The 18,574-nt window shown below is 50.8% G+C and overlaps 1 protein-coding gene across 7 annotated transcripts in view; it reads left to right on the top strand.

The window, feature by feature from the left end:
* The first annotated feature begins 9,307 nt into the window (after positions 1 to 9,307).
* GRIN1 (glutamate ionotropic receptor NMDA type subunit 1) overlaps positions 9,308 to 18,574 on the top strand; it is a 58,611-nt gene continuing 49,344 nt past the window's right edge. For all 7 annotated transcript variants that reach the window (XR_010922236.1, XM_067561493.1, XM_067561488.1 and 4 more), the window contains exons 1-2: positions 9,308 to 9,595; positions 17,514 to 17,648. Coding sequence is in view for 6 of the 7 variants with exons in the window: in XM_067561493.1 (XP_067417594.1) it covers positions 9,347 to 9,595; positions 17,514 to 17,648 (384 nt within the window). In the remaining variant the exon portion in view is untranslated. The remainder of the gene's footprint in view (positions 9,596 to 17,513; positions 17,649 to 18,574) is intronic.

The following is an 18,574-nucleotide window of genomic DNA, read 5'->3' as shown; positions in this document are numbered from 1 at the left end:
CAGCCAAGATTTCCTGTGCATCATCACTGCTGTGACACTGGAACAGGCTGTAGTATCAGCAGAAGTTACCCGAGAAGGAACAGAGAGCAGTTTGCTTGGGCAGCCTGATATCGCCTCGGGGCGAGGATATCAGAAGCGCCTGCATGTGCGAGTGAAAAATCTCCAATCAAAAGTGCATGACGCCCGTGCACGCCGGGAGTAAAGCACCAAAGGGACGTTACTTAAAGAAGCTGCATTCTCTATCTTGGCTGCTCTATTTTCTCCCCTTTCGTATTTGTCTTTTTTTGTCGTCAAGGAAACAGAATCACACATTAACAACAGTAAGAAGAACAGCTCCAGCCCATCTCAACTAACCTCTTCTTTCTTCCCCAAAAGGACCATTTTAAATATCATCTCACAAACTGTCTAATGAGGGTGGGGTGTCTCTACAAAAACTCCCTCCAGCTAAACGGAAGGGGAATAAGGGATATTGTTAAACTAAAATCTTTTAAAAAATAATTTACAGTTCAATGCTTTTTAACCAGCCTGTCCTACTTTCTCTGGCTCGTTAATAGAAGATATTTAATGGTGGTTGTTGCCATGGGACTAATCAGGCTAAAGTCTCTGTACTCAAAACCCTGAACCAACTGTAACTGTTTATGCTATGGTACAGGGACTGGATCACGTGAACACCTTTGAGTCTCGGACCCACTTATAGTCAATCAAACTTAACACAACATGGTCAGTTATAAGACCCCGTTTTCAGTTGCTTGTAACTTTGCCAAACCATTTGGGCTGAAATTCTCCAAACTCAAAGTCCAATCCAGTCAGACTGGATTTATTTCTGGAAAGTTGATGCAAAATGGTTTCAGTGACCCAGGTTAAAGACAAATACATGTTAAACAATTCTTACAATTGTTTAGTTAAGAAGTTCTAATTCCTCCATGCTTTGGAGCAGGGATTTGAAATTTGGCAGGGTCTGGACAGTGAGATGGTCAATTTGCTGTCTTCATAAAAATCCACACAAAGCTGGCCAGATGATAAGCCTCTGAAAATCACTATTTGCACATGCTCAGTAGAGATTTGTTAGAGAATGGCAGCAAAAATCTCCAAAGATTTATCTGTTCTGAGCATGCTCCAGACCAGGACTGCATGGGCAAGCAGGACTTTCCCTGCAATTCCCTCCCAGCTTCTGTAGCACCAGAACTGAGATCAGGAAGTATTTCTTCACACAACGCACCGTCACCTTGTGGAACTCATTGCCGGGGTATGTTAGACTATAACGGGGTTCAAAAAAGAATGTGATAAGTTCATGACACCTCTTCCTGCACGAGATCTCCAAGATCCGACCTTTCCTCTCTTTCCTCATGACCAGGAATCCTGATTATCTTGCACCTTGACAACTGCACCCTCCTCCTCTCTAGCCTCATTGCCTCTCACCGCACGCCCCTCCAGTCCGTTCAAATTGCTGCTGCTAGGATTGTCTTCTCAGCTCATTGCTCTGATGATGTCACCCCTTCTGCAAGTCTCTCCTCCTCTTCCACCCCATCCAACCCAAGCTTCCTGTCCTTACCTTACAGCCCTTCACAGCCCAGACCCATCCTGCTATCCAACCTGCTCTCTCTTTGCTAGGTTGACTCCTGCCTTCACTGCATCAATAATGCCGGCCTCAATTGCCCGCTTCGCCCACCAGCACTTTTGGTCTCTCTCCCAGTCTGCACTGTTCAAGTGGGAAAATCTCCCTGTCCAAATCCATAAAGCTCCCATCTTATCTTCCTTCAAGGTCTCCTCAAACTCAGCTGAACTCAGCTAGGCAGAGGCAAGTCGTGGTCCCTGCTCCTGACTGGCTGAGCAATGCACACCACCTGCTGTTCTTACTCATCTCCCCCACTCCCTTTGTCCATTTTGCCCATCCCTTACATCATGTCTCTTAGACCCGGGTTTCTCACTCCATGGGTTGCGCCCCCAAACTGGCTCGCCTGGGAGGACCGGGGGAGAGGGGATTGGGTCTTGCCCTTGCGGGAGGAAGGCTGCAGGGTGTTGCAGAGCCTTTCTGGCACTCACCTCATAATGGCAGCTCCGGCGTCCTGGTCCCACAGGGCTGGCTGGACTCAGCTCCCCACTCTGGGTGATGTGACTTGGTGCATGAGGTCACAGCACCACCCAGGATTGGTCCAGCCGCCCCTCCATCACAATGACTGCCGGGTCACTATGCCACTCACCCAAATTTGGCCTTCATGGTCATCATGGCAGAGGGGCAGCTGGGCCAAACCTGAGTTGCACTGTGAACCTGTAATGCCCAGAGCGGGGAGCGGAGCCCAGCCAGCCCCGGGGGATAGGAGCCGTGGTGGAATGTTGACAATGAGTAGATTATGTATCCGGGGTAAGAAATATTCAACAAGCCAATTGTTTTTTTCACTAAAGCTATTCACTGGGTCACAACAGCCTATCAAGGTTTATAAATGGATTCTGAGCCCCGAACCATTGAGAACCACCCACTGTCTCAAGACTGTGAGCTCTGTGGGCCAGGTTCTGTCATTTATTGTGTGTCTGTACAGTGCCTGGCACGATGGGATGCTGACTGGCTGGTGTCCTGGTGCAGCTGCAATCTACACGTTACATGATCATGGTGATGTGAGGCAGGGAAACAGAGGCAGGCTGAATGAAGGGTGCATGTCTGGGAGAAATGGGCAGGTTCCATCATCTGGGAATAGGGGGCAGGTCACAAGTCTTGTCTGACGGGACCCTGACCTATTCCTTTCCCCGGCTTCTAGAAACTCTCCCCAGTTCCTGGAGTAGTGACCCCTGTTTTAACCGCCTCCAAAACTGCACACAGCTGATGGCCTCCTGGAAAATGGCCACTTCTCTGAGGGAATTGTTTTAATAAGAATGGCTGTATTGGATCAGACCAATGGTCCATCTAGCCCAGTATCCTGTCTTCCAACTCTGGCCAGTGCCAGGTGCTTCAGAGGGAATGAACAGAACAGGCCATCATCAAGTGATTCATCCCTGTTGTCCACTCCCAGTTTCTGGCAGTCAGAGGCTAGGGACACCCAGAACACGGGATTGCATCCCTGCCCATCTTGGCTAATAGCCATTGATGGATTTATCCTCCATGAGATTAGTTCTTGTCAGATCAGCTGGTATCACACTGACCCAAACTTTCAGCTGGAGCTATTGGCAATTAAGCCAGGCAATTTAACTCCTTAGCTAAACTAGGGAAATTCCTTCATCTTGTTTCTGTTGGACTATGGGCAGTTATAAACAAGCCATGGAAATAGTAGCAATGGAAATAGCCCTGCACTACTACTAACTTGGTATGAACTGGAACTCTTCACGTGCGCACTAATGAAATCTAAGCCCTATTCATTATGGCTGCTTGTAAAAATGTCATCGCATCCAGATGGCCCATGTTTTACTTAGTAACTCAGTGGTCTTTATACAATAAACCATCAATATTTGTATTGTTTTATGGAGTCCCTGGCTTTGCAACTGACTTTCTTTGTGACCTAGAGGAAGTCACGTCTCTGTGTGCCCCAGGTTCATACCTGTCAAATGGAGATGGGAGTTGGGTTGTAAGGCTTAATTCATTAGTGGGCAAAATTCACTCCTGTGTAATGAGCCAGCCCAAGAACTGTACTGCATTTGCGACCCACTCCAGCCCATCGGGACTTCAGCTGGTCCTCTGTGCAGGGATGGATTTCACCCCAGTGTTTCAGAGTACTTTGAACCCTGGGTAGGAAAGCCACTATAGAAGTACAATAGATTGTAATTGATTTTGTTTAAGTAATCTGCAGCCAACCATTTTCTGAGGGCTGGTTTGTAGACAGGAGTGGTTTGTCAAAGAAAGAAAATAAGTGGCTAACGTATGTCATTGATGGTGAGTTGAGAGTCTTGGTCCTGGTTTCCTTTGTCTTGTTGGTTTGATGTTATAAGCTACATTTAAACAGACATTCCTGTTGACCTGATTAAACCAAATAGCTAAAATGTTCAAATTTGGCAACATAATTTTCAGAGGAGCTCCTCTAATCTGTCCTTCCATCTTCATGCTTTACCAGATTTCCAAGACAGAGTTTTATACCTGCACATCCCTTCAGAGGGGGTGTGCTGTGCTTTTCATTCTACCTCTCCTATCTAAACTCAGGGCTCTAGACAGATAGGGGCTATGCAGGAGGAGTTGTTGGGGTGCAGAGAGCAGGTGTCTCCCCCTGCCACATGCTTCTAGCCTCGTGCTAGGATTGCTTTAGCCAGAACACGACCCCAGCACTCTGAACCGGGCTGGAAGATTCAGGCACAATGGAGATTGTCTCACAAAAATTAGCTGAAGATCTGAAAGCAATTCCTGCCTCTTCCCTGCTCTATCCACAGCTGCAGCAGAGCAGACCCAATCCTCAGCTGTTCCCCTGAAGTCAATGGATTGATGAGTCAATGGAAATAAAGCGTAAATTTTTATGGTGAGAGTAATTAACAACTGGAACAATTAAACAAGGGTCATCATGGATTCTCCATCATTGGCAATTTTTAAATCAAGATTAGGTGTTTTTCTAAAATATCTGCTGTAGGAGCTGCTGTATTTTGGGGTAGTTTTCTGGCCTGTGCTATACAGGAGGTCAGACTAGTTGATCATAATGGTCCCTACTCACCTTGGAACCTATGAATCTATTTATGTTAATTTACCCAGCTGAGGATCTGGTCCCACACATCCAGCCTGCATCAGGAGTTACACTGTGCAGAGGGAATGGGGAACTTTGGCATGAATGTTATTTGCATACTGTTGTCCCCAGCATGTTTGTTCCAAGTGTTGCTGGCCATGAAGAATGGGACTCTGCCATGCATCTTCTTGTACATTCCCTGGTGTGTCAGTGTGTTAAGTGTTTGTAACTCAACCGAAAATCAGTGCTGAGACAGCTTTGATGAGAGCCAGTAAAGCAGTCACACAGGCAGCGAACACAACCACCTTGAGTGGCTAATGCGGTTGCAGGGGCAGGAAGAAAGATTTTGCACTTTCTGCAAACTGTTCCCACAAGGCTAACCAGCTCGTGGCTGTGGTTGGGGCTGCTGTTTACATAAGTGCCATGCTGAGAAAACTCCCCTGGTGCACCTAGGTGTCTTCAAATGATCAAAGACTTGGAGGACACAGCAGGTCAGGGTGTCACGCGGTGATGCCTTCTGCACTTTGTGATCTCACCTCTCTCTGATGCAGGGAGAGTGCAACTCAGCTGGAGACACGGCCTGGGAGGGAAGCAGGCACTGGAATGCTGTCTGCCGGGCATATTCATCTCTGCAGGCATGAAGAAGAGAACGGCCCAGAGGGGAGAAACAAAAGACAGGCCCCATTCTCTTGGCATGTCCATGCTGGATTCATGGGCAGCATGAAAGGATCCTTGGGGACTCCTCCTCCTTCCCCTTGCATTGCATGTGACTCCATAAGCTAATGGGGCTAGAGGGTTTATATGGAAAGTGAAGGCAAGGTGGATAATGTTTCCCAGATCTGCCTTTTCCTCCCTGTCCTGGTGTACCCCCAGCCTTGGTCAGCTCTTACTTTTGTTACTCTGCCACGCTCTCTGGGTTCTCTGATTTGGCACAGGATAAAGCTGCTGAGTGGACTCACTGGGTGTCATTAGCTGTCCCATGTTGGATGAGTCGGTCACTGTTTGGTTCTTTGGGCCCTGAATTTCACGCCCTGTGTTAAAATATGCACGTTCTGCTCATTCAGATTCACATTTTTCATGTAGAACTGGCACAGGAAAGAGCTCTGTTACTGCGGTGCTCTGGGACTCTGCTCAGGATGAGGGCTTGTACGCACCCCTGTCAATACGTGGCCTTTGTCCCGAAGAACAAGTGCCCCACGCAGCTAGAAGAGAAGGATACAATCAGCTGCCTGCAATCTGGATGCACAGTGCAGTTCCAGCTGCTTCCCTGCATCCTTTGCCTCCCCTGGAGTTCAGAACAGCCGAATTGATCTGAACGGCATCTAGCCGGGCACGCTGGGTGGGAAGAGCTGTTCAGGATGTCACAAGCTCCGCATGTCCATGCTCTGAAGAGCAGAAATAGCACAAGGGGTAAAACGTGACTCGGTGTCCCTAGTGCATGGTTTGCCTTTAGTGCGTTCCTGAGAGTGCTGCTGGGATTTGTATGCATTTCCACACAAAGCTGGGCAGGGATTAAACTGAGCAGGGGCCATCTTTGTTTTCTGACTGGGAACACCATAGCTGACATCATCTTTGTGTGCATTCTTCCGTGGCTGAATGCACCCCAAAGCCTGGGCAGTGTGGGCCGTCACCTGGAAAGGGTCCTTACAGCAGCGCTTCCCTCCACCTTCCAGATCGTGCATCTTTACACAAAGGCCATTTTGCTTCAGCCTTTTCTGCCGAATACATTTTGAGAACATGGGACGCTGGCAAAACTGTTTCCATAGCAACTTGCCCTTTAAAGACGTCAGCAGAAAAATTTGCATTGGGGAAAATAATCTCCCACTCATTTGTTCTGAGGGAGCAGCGCGGTGGGCTGGGGCGGTATTCTGGAAATGACTGATGTAAAAATATCTGGAGGTGTTTTTTTCTCTGCAGTGCTCCTGTTGCTCTCTGTTTTGGATGGTATACGGTGCGGAGGCTGATGGCATTTGGCCCATGCATTTAGAAGAGCAGGGCTCTGCATTCTCCTGGATTCACATTTTTCTTTTAATTCATTGCAGCTGCAGGGTGCCAAATTGACAGCTCCGGAAAGCAGAGTCCTGGGTATCCATGGAACCAGAGAACAAGCTGTGACTAACTAACCTGCCCATCTGCCTCGTCCTCGGCCTGCAGAGAGCTGCTCCTGGGGTGAAAGGGTGGTCTGGCTTCCAGTCCCGGTCAGTCCTCGATCTCTAAGCTGAGACTGCAGCCGTTGAAGAACTGTCAGTTCAGCCCCACTTTCAGGAGGATGAACCCAGCACAAACCACTGGCGCCCCACTTCCCCTGTGGCAGGAGGCTAGTGGTGGCCCAGAGAACCTCCCCCACCCAAACAAGTCAGCTGAGTTTAAGGGCACCCCAAGATAGCCCCTAACTGGACAACCCTGGGATCCTGAGAGTGGCCCTGAGCAAACATTAGGGGGGAAAGGGGAGAAAAATGGTTTCACTGGCTCACCCCAAAATGCTACGGCACTTGGGGAGCCCTGCATTCAGGGCCAATTACTCCATGCTCCAGCTGGCTTTCCAGCGGTTAGCTAAAGCAGACAGAGGGCAACATTCCCCCCGGTCAGATGGCCAGTGCAAAGCTAGGCACCAGGTAAGTCTCCCGTAAGCCTACATGGCTAAGAGGTGTATAGGCCTAGGGCTTGCCCCCTGCACTGGGGTGAATTTCAGCCTACTCCCCTCCCGCATTCACACTAATTCTCTCTGGGCTCCATTCACCCAACCCCATTTTTTTAAAGGGTGCCCCTCACGTGTTGCTCAGAGGCATTGCAAACCGAGGAACCCTTCAGATCCAGGGGCCTTTGCCCACAGGACACCTCATGCAGCTGTGTCCCGCCAAGGGAACAGGAATATGCAGCGCACAAAATGTGCTGTAAAAAGGCAGGCAGTGAGTCCCAGATCAATACAGAATTAAATGGGCTTCCACAAGACAGCATCACTCTGCTTTCTACTGTGGTTGTGTTAGGGCTTAACCCTTAACTTGCCTAGGAGCCTTGAGTGCACATGGCCTCGTCTCCCCATTCCTCTTTGCCCTCAGCACCTGCACCAATGCTCCCTCCTGGCTGTAAAAGACCTGACCTCCTGTCCTAATCCCTTCTGCGCCTGCAACCCTCCTGCCCCTCCACTGCAGGCACCCACCCTCCCTCAGGCCATGCACAGGCACTCATGGGCCACACAGCTCCCACGGGTTGGCTTCTCACCTGGTCGTCCCATTGGGAAGCAGCAGGCAGGATCTAGGTGGCATGGGACGGTTGGTAAAGCTGGGCCAGGGCAGAATAATCGTCAGCCAAGAGCCCCGGTTCTCTCCACCTCCAGAAACCCTCCCAATCCCCAGACTGCCACTCTGGGCCTGCGAAACCCTCAAAACAACCCAACCAATTTCCAGGTGCCACCGCCCAGAGCCTGGCCCCTGGCTGTGGTTCTGCCCTGACACCATGGGATGGCCTGTTTGTCTGCCAAGCCCCAGGCTGTGCTGTGGATAGGCACTTTCTTAGCTTGGCCCCCTAAGTGTGCATTAACCCTGTGTCCTCTGGAGCAGTGCAAAGTGTTTTACAGTGAGTGTGTGTGTGTGTGGGGGGGGGGGGGTGCACACCTTTTGGAAGCCAAAGCACATCCCTTGCTAGTCCCCTGCCATTCCCCCTTTCCTTTAGCTCTTCTGCCGGACTCGCCTCGAGCCTAGAGAACTTGGGTGAGCAACCCAGGAGAGCCAAGTGCTGGGGGGACCCCCATCCCCGGAGCAGCACGGCTTTCGGGGGCTGGCAGGCACACCGAGCCCACTTTAATTCCCGAGGTGAAGGAGTTTAGGGCAGAACGAGTGCCAGGGATCGGTCTATAGACGGGCCGGCCTGTAGCCGTGCGCACCAGCGGTGTCCCCCCCTGCCTCTCCCCAGACCACAGCGCCGAGCTGTGGGTCTGTCCCCGTCCTGCCAGCTAGCTATCGATCGAGCTAGTCAGCCACACACCAGCCCGTCCGTCCCCGCACACACCGGCTCCGTCTGTCTGTCTGTCTGTCTGTCTGTCTATCCACCCACCCGCCCAGTGACCTCATCAGGAGGGCTCCGGTCCCGGAGCCTCCTGGGGCTGGGGCTGGGAGCGGGGCGTTGCGTTGCGGAGCGGAGGCGGGGGGAGCCCGGCTGTGGGGCTGGTGCCAGCCGGGGTCTCTGGGAAGAGCGGCAGGAGCCGAGCAGAGGCAAGCGGGCTCGGAGCGGCTCCCGGCAGGCAGCGACCCGGGGCTGGGCAGCGTCTCCCGCCGGGCGGGGGGGCTGTGTCGGTGCCCGGCGCAGGACAGCGGGCGGAGGGGGCCGGAGAGGGGCGGGCGCCCCCCCTCCCGAGAGCAGCGGAGCCTCCGCAGCCGGCTGGGGCGTGGCGCGGCAGCGCCGGGACCGGCGGGGCTCGGCTGGGCTCGGCCGGGCGGCGCAGCGGCTCTGCGGCGGGCGGGCTGGTGGCGACCCCCGGGCCCGGGGGCTTCCCGGGGCGGGCTCCGGCCGCGGCGCGGGGCTGGGCGGCGCCGGCCTTTCAGCACCGCGGAGAGCGCCCGGGGCTGGCGCGGCGCGGCCGGCGGGCTCGGCGGGCGGCTCCATGGGGCGAGCCCCGCGGGGCGGCGGCGGCGGCGGCGGCGCCGGGCTGGCCTGAGCCGGCCGGGCAGGGGCTGCCGGGCCCCGGCGCCGAGCCCAGCCCCCGGCCCCGCAGCACCATGCGCCTGCTGCTGCTGGCCGCGCTGGTCTCCTTCTCCTTCGCCCGCGCCGGCTGCGAGCCCAAGATCGTCAACATCGGCGCGGTGCTGAGCACCAGGAAGCACGAGCAGCTCTTCCGCGAGGCGGTGGGGCAGGCCAACAAGCGGCCCGGCATCTGGAAGATCCAGCTCAACGCCACCTCCGTCACCCACAAGCCCAACGCCATCCAGATGGCCCTGTCCGTCTGCGAGGACCTCATCTCCGGCCAGGTACCCGGGGCCGCCCCCAGCCCCCAGCCCCTCCAGCGCAGCGGCCGCTGGGCAGCGCCGAGCACCCGGCACCCGGCCCGCGGCCCCATCCATCGCTCCGGCCCGCCACCCCCTCCAGCCTTCGCCCCGTCCAGCCATCCCCCCTCCAGCCCGCCACCCGTTCTAGCCATCCCCCCTCCAGCCCCCTCCATCCCGCCACCCCGTCCAGCCATCCCCCGTCCAGCCCCCTCCAGCCTTCGTCCCGTCCAGCCATCCCCACCCTCAGCCCGCCACCCCCTCCGGTCATCTCCCCTCCAGCCCCATCTAACCCGTCACCCGCCTCCAGCCATCCCCCGTCCAGCCTTTGCCCCCTCCAGCCCCCTCCAGCCCGTCATCCCCAGTCCATCCTTCGCCCCCTCCAGTCATCTCCCCTCCAACCGCCACCCCCCTCCAGCCATCCCCCGTCCAGCCTTCGCCCCCTCCAGCCCGTCATCCCCCCCTCCAGCCATCTCCCCCTCAGCCCCATCCTCACCCCGCCAGCCCCTCACTGTCAAGGGGGCCTGGATTCACTGATCAGGGCAAGGACAGGCCACCTGTGCGAAGAGTTGGCCCCAGAGCCTGGACAGGCAGTGTGTTAACCCAGGGAACCTGACCTCCCATTCTCCCAAGTGCATGGAGGGGGGAGGCAGGGGATATCTGCATGTGTAGCTGCCCTGTGGACCGGCTGGAAAGGGCTGATGTTTGTGTGAGTGATGTGCGAGGTGTGTGTGTGTGTGTGTGTGTGTGTGTGTGTGTGTACAGTGTATGGTTGTATGTCTCTGTGTGTATGGTCTATGTCTGTGTGATTGTTTTCTCTGTATGTGTACAGTGGGGGGTGTTTGTATGTCTGTGTGGGGGGGTGGGGTTGTATGTCTGTGTGTGTGCTTGGATGTCTCTGTGTGTGTACAGTGTGTGAGTGTGTCTGTGGTCTATGCTCTGTAAGCACAGGCAGTTCATATCAATAGGTAAATCGCTAACATTGTGAATAATTCTGATGCTTTTTAACATCCTGTATGGGAAATCTCAGAGGTAGGTAACCAAAACACCACCCAGAGTTGTCTATTGTTTTTCCTGTCTCCTGGGGAGAGGCTCAATATTCTTTCATGTGCGTGGCTTTGCTATATACAGGTTTATATCCAGGCAAAGTTTTATTTAAAGAGAAATAAATGCAAAACATTTTTTCACCTGGGTCTTCCGAAATGAATATATTCATATTTTTGGCAAATAAACATGCATACAGCCACGCTGATAATGAAATGGTGCTGAGATGCCAGAGGATACTGTGAGAAATTCAGATATAAGCTGAAAAATGCCCCCAGCCCTTTAGTTTTGTTCCCAGCATGAATACACTTCTGGGTGCACCCAATGAGAAGACCCTGAACCATCTTTTGACTTGATTTTCAAATGCAAACGTTGAGTGTGACCTTCATTGCCACTAAATCAATGGCACTATCACCTATACGTAAAATATTTGCACCGCCGTGGGGAGGAATGCGTCACTGCAGAGCTGGGGGTGGGCTGGGGTGGCGGGCCTGCGTTTGCTTGATTTTTAAATATGGTGATTCTAGTGGTGCTCCGGCAATCTGGGCCTCTTCTTGTGTTGGGGATTGAGTGACAGCGAGCCAGGGCCCTGGCACAGGCAGGAACAGCCGCTCGCCATGCCCAAGCAGCGCCTCAGTGCTCATACATGGCTCCGGGTGGCCTCATTTTGTGTGACATGATCTCCCCTCCCCCACGAGCTGCTGCCTTGCTGAATTCCAATGAAGCTTTAGCTGACTGCATTGCAGCTTTTTATATAAGAGCGTTTAGATCCTCTCACACATGGGCCTCACACGCACATGCACATGCACATGCACACACATGCGCATTTAAACATGCTCCGTTCCCATGCCCGGTATAAAAGCGATGGGATTTTTTTTTTTTCAAATATCTGGGCCTTAAAAATAATACATTAAACAAACTAATTCTCAACCCCCAGGCCTCAGCATCACTGATGGCTCAAGCAGAAGTGATTTAAGCTGTCTGCATGGCTCCATAAACCTTCAGTGTTAAGAAAACATTTAATTAAATACTATGCATCAATCTTTTAAAACATCTCTCTCTCTGTCAAACATATACAGTCACACTCATAGAAATGTAGGGCTGCATGGAACCTGTGCTGAGGCAGGACCAAGTAAACCGAGACCAGATCTGACAGGTGTTTGTCCATTCTGTTCTTAAACCCCTCAATTAAGGGGATTCCATGACCACTCTTGGGAGCTGACACACACACACACTCGCACGCACACGGAGAGGCCGGCTGTCAGAAGCTGACGCTGGCTGAGGCTGTCACACCTCAGGGGCTGAACCAAAAACCCAGAAAAAAATTAGTTCATTTCGAACCAAAACCGAAATTTTTCATTTTTCCTCACGAAAACAAAACGGCAAAAAATAATAATAATAAAAGGTTTGAGTTAAACAAAACGTTTCATTCAACCTGACACATTTTTTTTTCCATTTTTTATTTCATTTTGGGTCATTTTTCAAGTATTTTCACCCCTTTAAAAAATGTTACCTAATTTTCAAAATGAAATGCCATGTGGAAATGAAAAGTTGAAATGTTTTGGAATCCCCCCCCCCCCCCCCCGGTTTTGTTCCAGCCAGCACTATTCACCACATTTGATCTGAATTGACCAATAATTTCAGTGCCTCCCAAAAGGCATTTTTCATCAAATTGACCATTTCCCAGAAACACGTTCCCCAGCTGTGATGGCACAGCACTGCACTGTGGGGATAGGAGGCAAACCTGCCCCTTTCGTCCTCTGCGCCATGTATAAGGCATCTGTGCAGGTGTGGCTATGGCTGAATAAGCAGAAGGGGATATGCAGTCTTTTCCATGGCTGGAAGATGCCATTGAGGCAGATTCCGGTGTGTGAGAGGCTGATGCTGTCAAATAATAAAAGCAATTGGCCTGTGGCTGGGGCCCTTAGCAGCAATTCTTCATCCTCCACCCCTCCTGTGGTTCCCACTGCACCATCTTCCAAAGGCCAGGCAGGGCTATCTGACACAACAAATGCCAGAGCCTCATCCAGCCCAGGCTCCCTCGCAGTGATGCCTGGATTTCTCCTGCTACTGCAGCAGAACGCAGGCACAGCAGGATCTGTGTTTATTTTTAGGGAATTTAGCAGGAGGCTGTTTATTTAGCCCTAGTTTGTAGATGAGCAGATTAAGGATTTAACCTCCAGCACATCATTTTCTGGGATTTTCTTTATTATTTGATGAATACGGGACATGGACTTCCTCTTCTCCAACTGTCACTAGGTTTCTAATTGCTGCAGAAGAGAAGCACCCTATTGCTTATCCATTACTGAAGGGGTGGGGAAAGGGGAACTGCACATTTCTCTCTTAATTCACAAAGAAAGCTTAGCATAGATGGTATAACATAAAAATAAATAATCCTTCAAAGCCCCTGCCAGCCTGCCTAGGCTCTGCACCCTGCACCGACAAGGTACTGTGGAGGCATCTGTAGCAACACCATAGCTACGGATGCACTGAGGCTGGCTGTTAAAGCAGAACTAAGATTCCTTTGGCATAATAACTCTGCAGGGCACAGTTATATTTGCTACATAATTTTTAAAGTAAAATATGCTTTAAAGAAAATATGCTTCTGCAAAGAAAAAATGTTATATGCTCATTTTTGCAGTGTTCCATTTTCTTCACATTTGGGGGATCGGCAGTTCTTGGGTTCTCTGCCCAAACAACCCACAGTCCTCACAACACCCAAACACACATACACACACACAAACACATACGGACATACATACATGCATATGTGTATACATACACATATAGACGAACACAGAGAGAGAGATACTATCCTGGACATTTTAAACTTTTAAAATTAAGCACATGTACCCCTGGGGTTAGGGTGGGTGTGCAGAGGGAAGGGGGAGAGGTAGGGAGGGGGATGGAGTGAAAGAAGCAGAGGGAAGAGTAGCAAAGGGGCTGTTTTCGTTGTCCTAATGAGGCAAAAGGGCATAGTTTTGAAGGTAAATTAGGGTGCAATTAGGGATTTGAGGTTCTTTGAAAGATCTATCTATCTATCTATCTATCTATCCAGTACCTGAAATCCAACCACCAGATAGTGATCAAACCCACAGACAAGGGGGGTGCCATTGTCATCCTCAACCATGATGACTACATCAGTGAGGCCAGCTGACAGTTTTCTGGCACCAGCTACTACAAAGAACTCAAAAAGGATCCTCACAGCACAATCCACACAGGAATTTAAGGCTATAATAAAATCCTTCCCTAAACAACTCCAAGAGAAACTCTATAATGTCAGTCCCTATGAAGCCACCCCAGGGACCTTCTACATGCTTCCTAAGACATACAAATAAGGGAACCCAGGAAGCCCCATCATATCTGGCCACAGCACTCTTACTGAAGGAATATCAGGACTCATAGAAACTGTCCTCAGACTCACCACATAAGGGCCAGTTTCCTCCAGGACACAACCAATTTCCTCAAGAAACTCCACATTAACAACCTCCCTCAGACACCATCCTTGCCACCATGGATGTCACCTCTCTATACACCAACATCCCTCACCATGATGGCATCACTGCCTGCCTCAAATATTTACAAGACAATGGACAACACTCAGAAATCCACCCGAAACACATTGCCAAACTCACCCATTTCATCCTCACCCATAACAACTTTACATTCTACAACTCTTTGTCCAAACCATGAGATCAGCCATGGATACCAGGATGCCTCCCCCACATGTCACCATCTTCATGGCCCACCTTGAGGAAAATTTCTGGAAAAATGCAGCACAAAACCACTGATATACCTGAGATACATCAATGATATATTCATCATCAGGACAGACAGCCTGAACTTCCTCATCGGTTTCCACCACAACTTCAACCACCACAACCCATCCATCAAACTCTCTCTAGAACATTCCCACACCAGCATCAATTTTCTGGACACCACAGTCAGCTGCAGCAATGGAACCCTACAGACAACTATATACAAGAAACCCATGGATCACCACACCTACCGTCACAGACCCAGTCACCACCCCAAACTCACCAAGAAATCTGCTGTCTACAGCCAGGCACTCAGAATATGCTCTGAGGAGAAAGTCTGGGAGACATACCTTAATACACTTAAAACCACCTTTGCCAAACAAGGACACTCCACCAGAGAAGTAGATCGCATCAAGGAACAGGCCACCCAGATATCCCAAGAGAACCTGCTTTAATACAGAGAAGAAAAAAACCTCCACCAACTGCACACCCCTAGTTGTCACCTGTCCCCCCACACTGAAACCCATAGGAGGTATCATTAAACAATTAAACCCCTACTCGATGGGGATCCCATCCTGAAAGAAATGTTTCCCAACCCCCCTTGTGGCCTTCAAGCAGTGCCCCATCGTCACCAAGTTCATCATCAGAAACAGGCTCGCCGCATGCCGGGACACACCAACTCAAAGTGGCACCAGACCCTGCCATAATAACAGACGCAAAACACGCAGACAGATCTCCACAGCTACAATGGTCACCAACTCCCACAAGACACCTTTCAAGACCCCTGGGTCCTACACACGCCTATCCCAGCAAAATGTCCATGTTATGTCGGCAGCTGCCGTGAATAATGCACAGCGACTCTCATGGGGCTGAGTCTGCTGGGTTCAGTGGCCAGGCTTTGGGGGGATTGGGTCCCAGAGCTCAGGCTCCAGCCTAAGCCCAAATGTCTCCACAGCCAGAGCCCCATGAGCCTGCGTCAGCTGTCACAGGCCAGCCGTGGGTGTTCAATTGCAGTGTAGACATACCCTGAGATACCCCAGTGCTGAACTGCCCGGCTTGAGCAGCTTCCAGCCTCGCCATTCCTCTGACTCCTCCCTGGCCAGAGTTACTGAACCCTTCCCAATTATGTCAAAGGGACGCATCCTTCTCCGTTTCCTCCGTGGTCCGTGCTGCTTTCTGTACTGTGCCAGGCACTCCCTCCTGCTCTGCTTTTCCCCATCTCTTGGGGCTGGACCATTTACAACGCTAGGTGCTCTCAGCTTCCACTGCAGCCAGCTGGAGTTGAGGAAGCTTTGCCCCCTGGCAGGATTAAGCCCTTTGTTCCACCACTCTGCAATCTCACGAATCTCCCCCAGTTTGCATCAGCTTCACAGCTCCTCAACCTCCCCTCTGTCTGGTGAGGTTCTGCCTTCAGTCCCTCCTCTTTCTGTCTCTCTCAGTGACAGCTCCCCTTGGAGCTAACTCTCCTCCTCTCTGCCACCCATCCTCCCCTTCCCAGCTGCCTTGCTGACAGCTCCAACTTTCTACATCTGATCTGCTGCTTCTCTTCTTTTCCCTCCCTCCCACGCCTCTCCAGCATCCACACTGCTCTACCCCCATTGACAATTCCACTCTCAGGCTTTTATCCAGCTGTCCTGTTCCTTTTGTGTCTCCCCCAGCTTCCAGTCTCACACTATGTCCTGCTGCTGTGCGCTCTTTAATGCAGCCCCAGCCCTGCCTTCCTAACATCTTTCTCTGCTAGGACCCTTGTTCATGGCTTGATCACCTTTTGCCTTGACCATTGCCACTCGAGACTCTGTTCTCCTGCTTCTCCTGTCAGTCCAGCCAAAATGCTGGTGCTAATGCCATCTCCCTCAGCCAGCTTCAGCCTCAGCCTTAGATCCCTGCATTGGCTGCACTCAGTGTCAGCTCCTCATTCTCAGCTGTGGGCCCGACAGCCCCATCTCTGCTGTCCTTCCTCTGCTCATGCTCCGTGCTCGTCTCAGAACTCTTGCTTTACTCCTCCTGTCCTCTCTTCCTTCCACATCCAGTTATTCCCCTTCTAACATGCTGCGCCCCCTCCCCCGTGACTGGAAGAATCTCCCTGTTCTTCCCACCAAGTGCATTTGCCTTCCTTAAACCCCATCTCAAAACCCATTTCTTCCAGGCAGAAGGAGATCAAAGCTGGCTTGGGTATTTCTGCACATGCTGAAGTCACATCTCTGCTTGTAGTGTGGACAGACTCTCAGACTGTAAAGGCTTTGCGACAGAGAGTGTGAAAATGTGTTTCACTGTATGGGCTAGATCCTCTCAGCTGGTGCAAATTGGTCTCGCTTCACTGACTTCAATGTAGTTACACTGATTTACACCAGTGGAGGATCTGGCCTACTGTTTGTCAAGTGCAGGTACATTTATGGGCTATAAAAGTGATTTCATAGAAAATAATATTGTCATATTGGCCATCACATCAGCCCTGCTTTGCTGAGAGGAAAGAAAGCATCTGCTAAGACATATTTTTATCCATGCTTCCTCACGTCCTTACCTGAGTGCTGAGAAGTCTCCCATGTGCCTCTCCTCCCTCCCCTTGCTTTTTGATCTATGTGCATGCTTAGCAGACAGAGGGCTGACTTGTTCTGTGTTTTGACTCTTCCTCTCGCATGCGCACGCAATCCCAGCTGACCACTTTGTTCCTAATAGCCCTCAGCGGGGAATTAGAGTTGAGTATTAAATGTGTGGTTAAATAAATCGCATTACATAGTGTGACTGTAAGATAGATGTTTCTCTTTAATCTGTAATCCACGAGAGTTATTAGCTTAGTTTGCCAAGCAGCCAAACAGTGCATTTCCATTAAGATGAAACCCCAAACATCGCTTCCTAATGGTAAGGGCTTCAGTCTAAGGAGAGAGGCAGCCTTTCCATACACCCCTTCCCCCACATACCAAACAACAGCATGACCCCTGTTGCTTTTGTATTGTTTTATTAATATATTTCCTTTTGTTTGAATGCCCTGACCAGGTTAGCATTTGGCTACTTCATGTGCAGAAAAGAAAAGGAAATTGGCACTTCATGATCATTCTGCTCCTGTGAAATAATGTTTGTATCATGTATCCTGTGTCCTACAGGTCTATGCAATATTAGTTAGCCACCCACCTGCTCCAAATGATCACCTAACACCAACACCTGTATCATACACAGCTGGCTTCTACAGGATTCCTGTCATTGGTCTGACAACACGCATGTCTATATATTCTGATAAGGTAACTGATGCATGTTTCCTAGTACGTATGTATCTCATACATGTGATATAAATGAAGAATGTCCATCAGAAGTGACTCATGACTTCTGCGTTACTCGATAATCTATTTATCTAGCCTCTCCAGATTGAGCTGATAACTCTCTCTCTTTCTCTGGCTCTTCCTGAATTCACTGGTTTTGATGTTTCACAACGTTGACCTACATATTGCTGGATCATTTCTGCAGTGTTTCTCTGTCAGGCTGCTGGATTCACAGCTGTTTAGACAAATCAAATGCAGGAATTAGCTCCTGACCTGTTGACTAGTGACAGCTGGGAGCCTCCTGAGGGGTCCCTGGATGCTGGAGGAACTGCAAAGATGGAGGAGGACCCTAATACTGTCTATCCTTTTGGCAGGAGCTCTTTTGGTCTTGAAGGTTGTTTGGTTTTGTTCAGTCTGTGGGAGATTGGAGGTCACACCAGAGATGTTAGTTATACTCTGATTTGAAATAACACCCAGCCCTCCCAGCACCCAAGAAAGAGGAAGTCAAGTCACAAATTAAGGTCCACATCCTTGTAGAGAGATGCTTGTAGAAGATTGTGATTTAGAGATGCTCCCTAGCATGGGACAGTGTTGTGTGAATTGGGAGATGTGCCCTACATCAGATCTAACATGACTGCTCCCAGCTTGCACACTTGGGCGTCACTCCCCTCTGTGTTACTAAAGTTCTATGCCTTGCTCATTCAATAGTTTATTTGTTAATGAACCCTCAAGATCATTACAATCCTTATGAAAATGAACAGGGCTATGCACTTTGAGATGAGATTCACTCCTGGGCCGAAGGCCAGGCAAGGAGTAGGTGCTGTTGATGTCTGATATACACCCTATTTTGAGGATGTAAGTGTGCCTTGCCTAGTCTTTGTGCTGACCCTCTGCAGAGGGTGAATTCG

This window comes from Emydura macquarii, unplaced genomic scaffold, assembly GCF_026122565.2.
Source record: "Emydura macquarii macquarii isolate MOO-44397 ecotype Brisbane River unplaced genomic scaffold, CSIRO-AGI_Emac_v2 contig_2417, whole genome shotgun sequence".
In the NCBI taxonomy this organism is placed as follows: Eukaryota; Metazoa; Chordata; order Testudines; family Chelidae; genus Emydura; species Emydura macquarii.
This window is presented reverse-complemented; position numbering and strand designations above follow the sequence as displayed.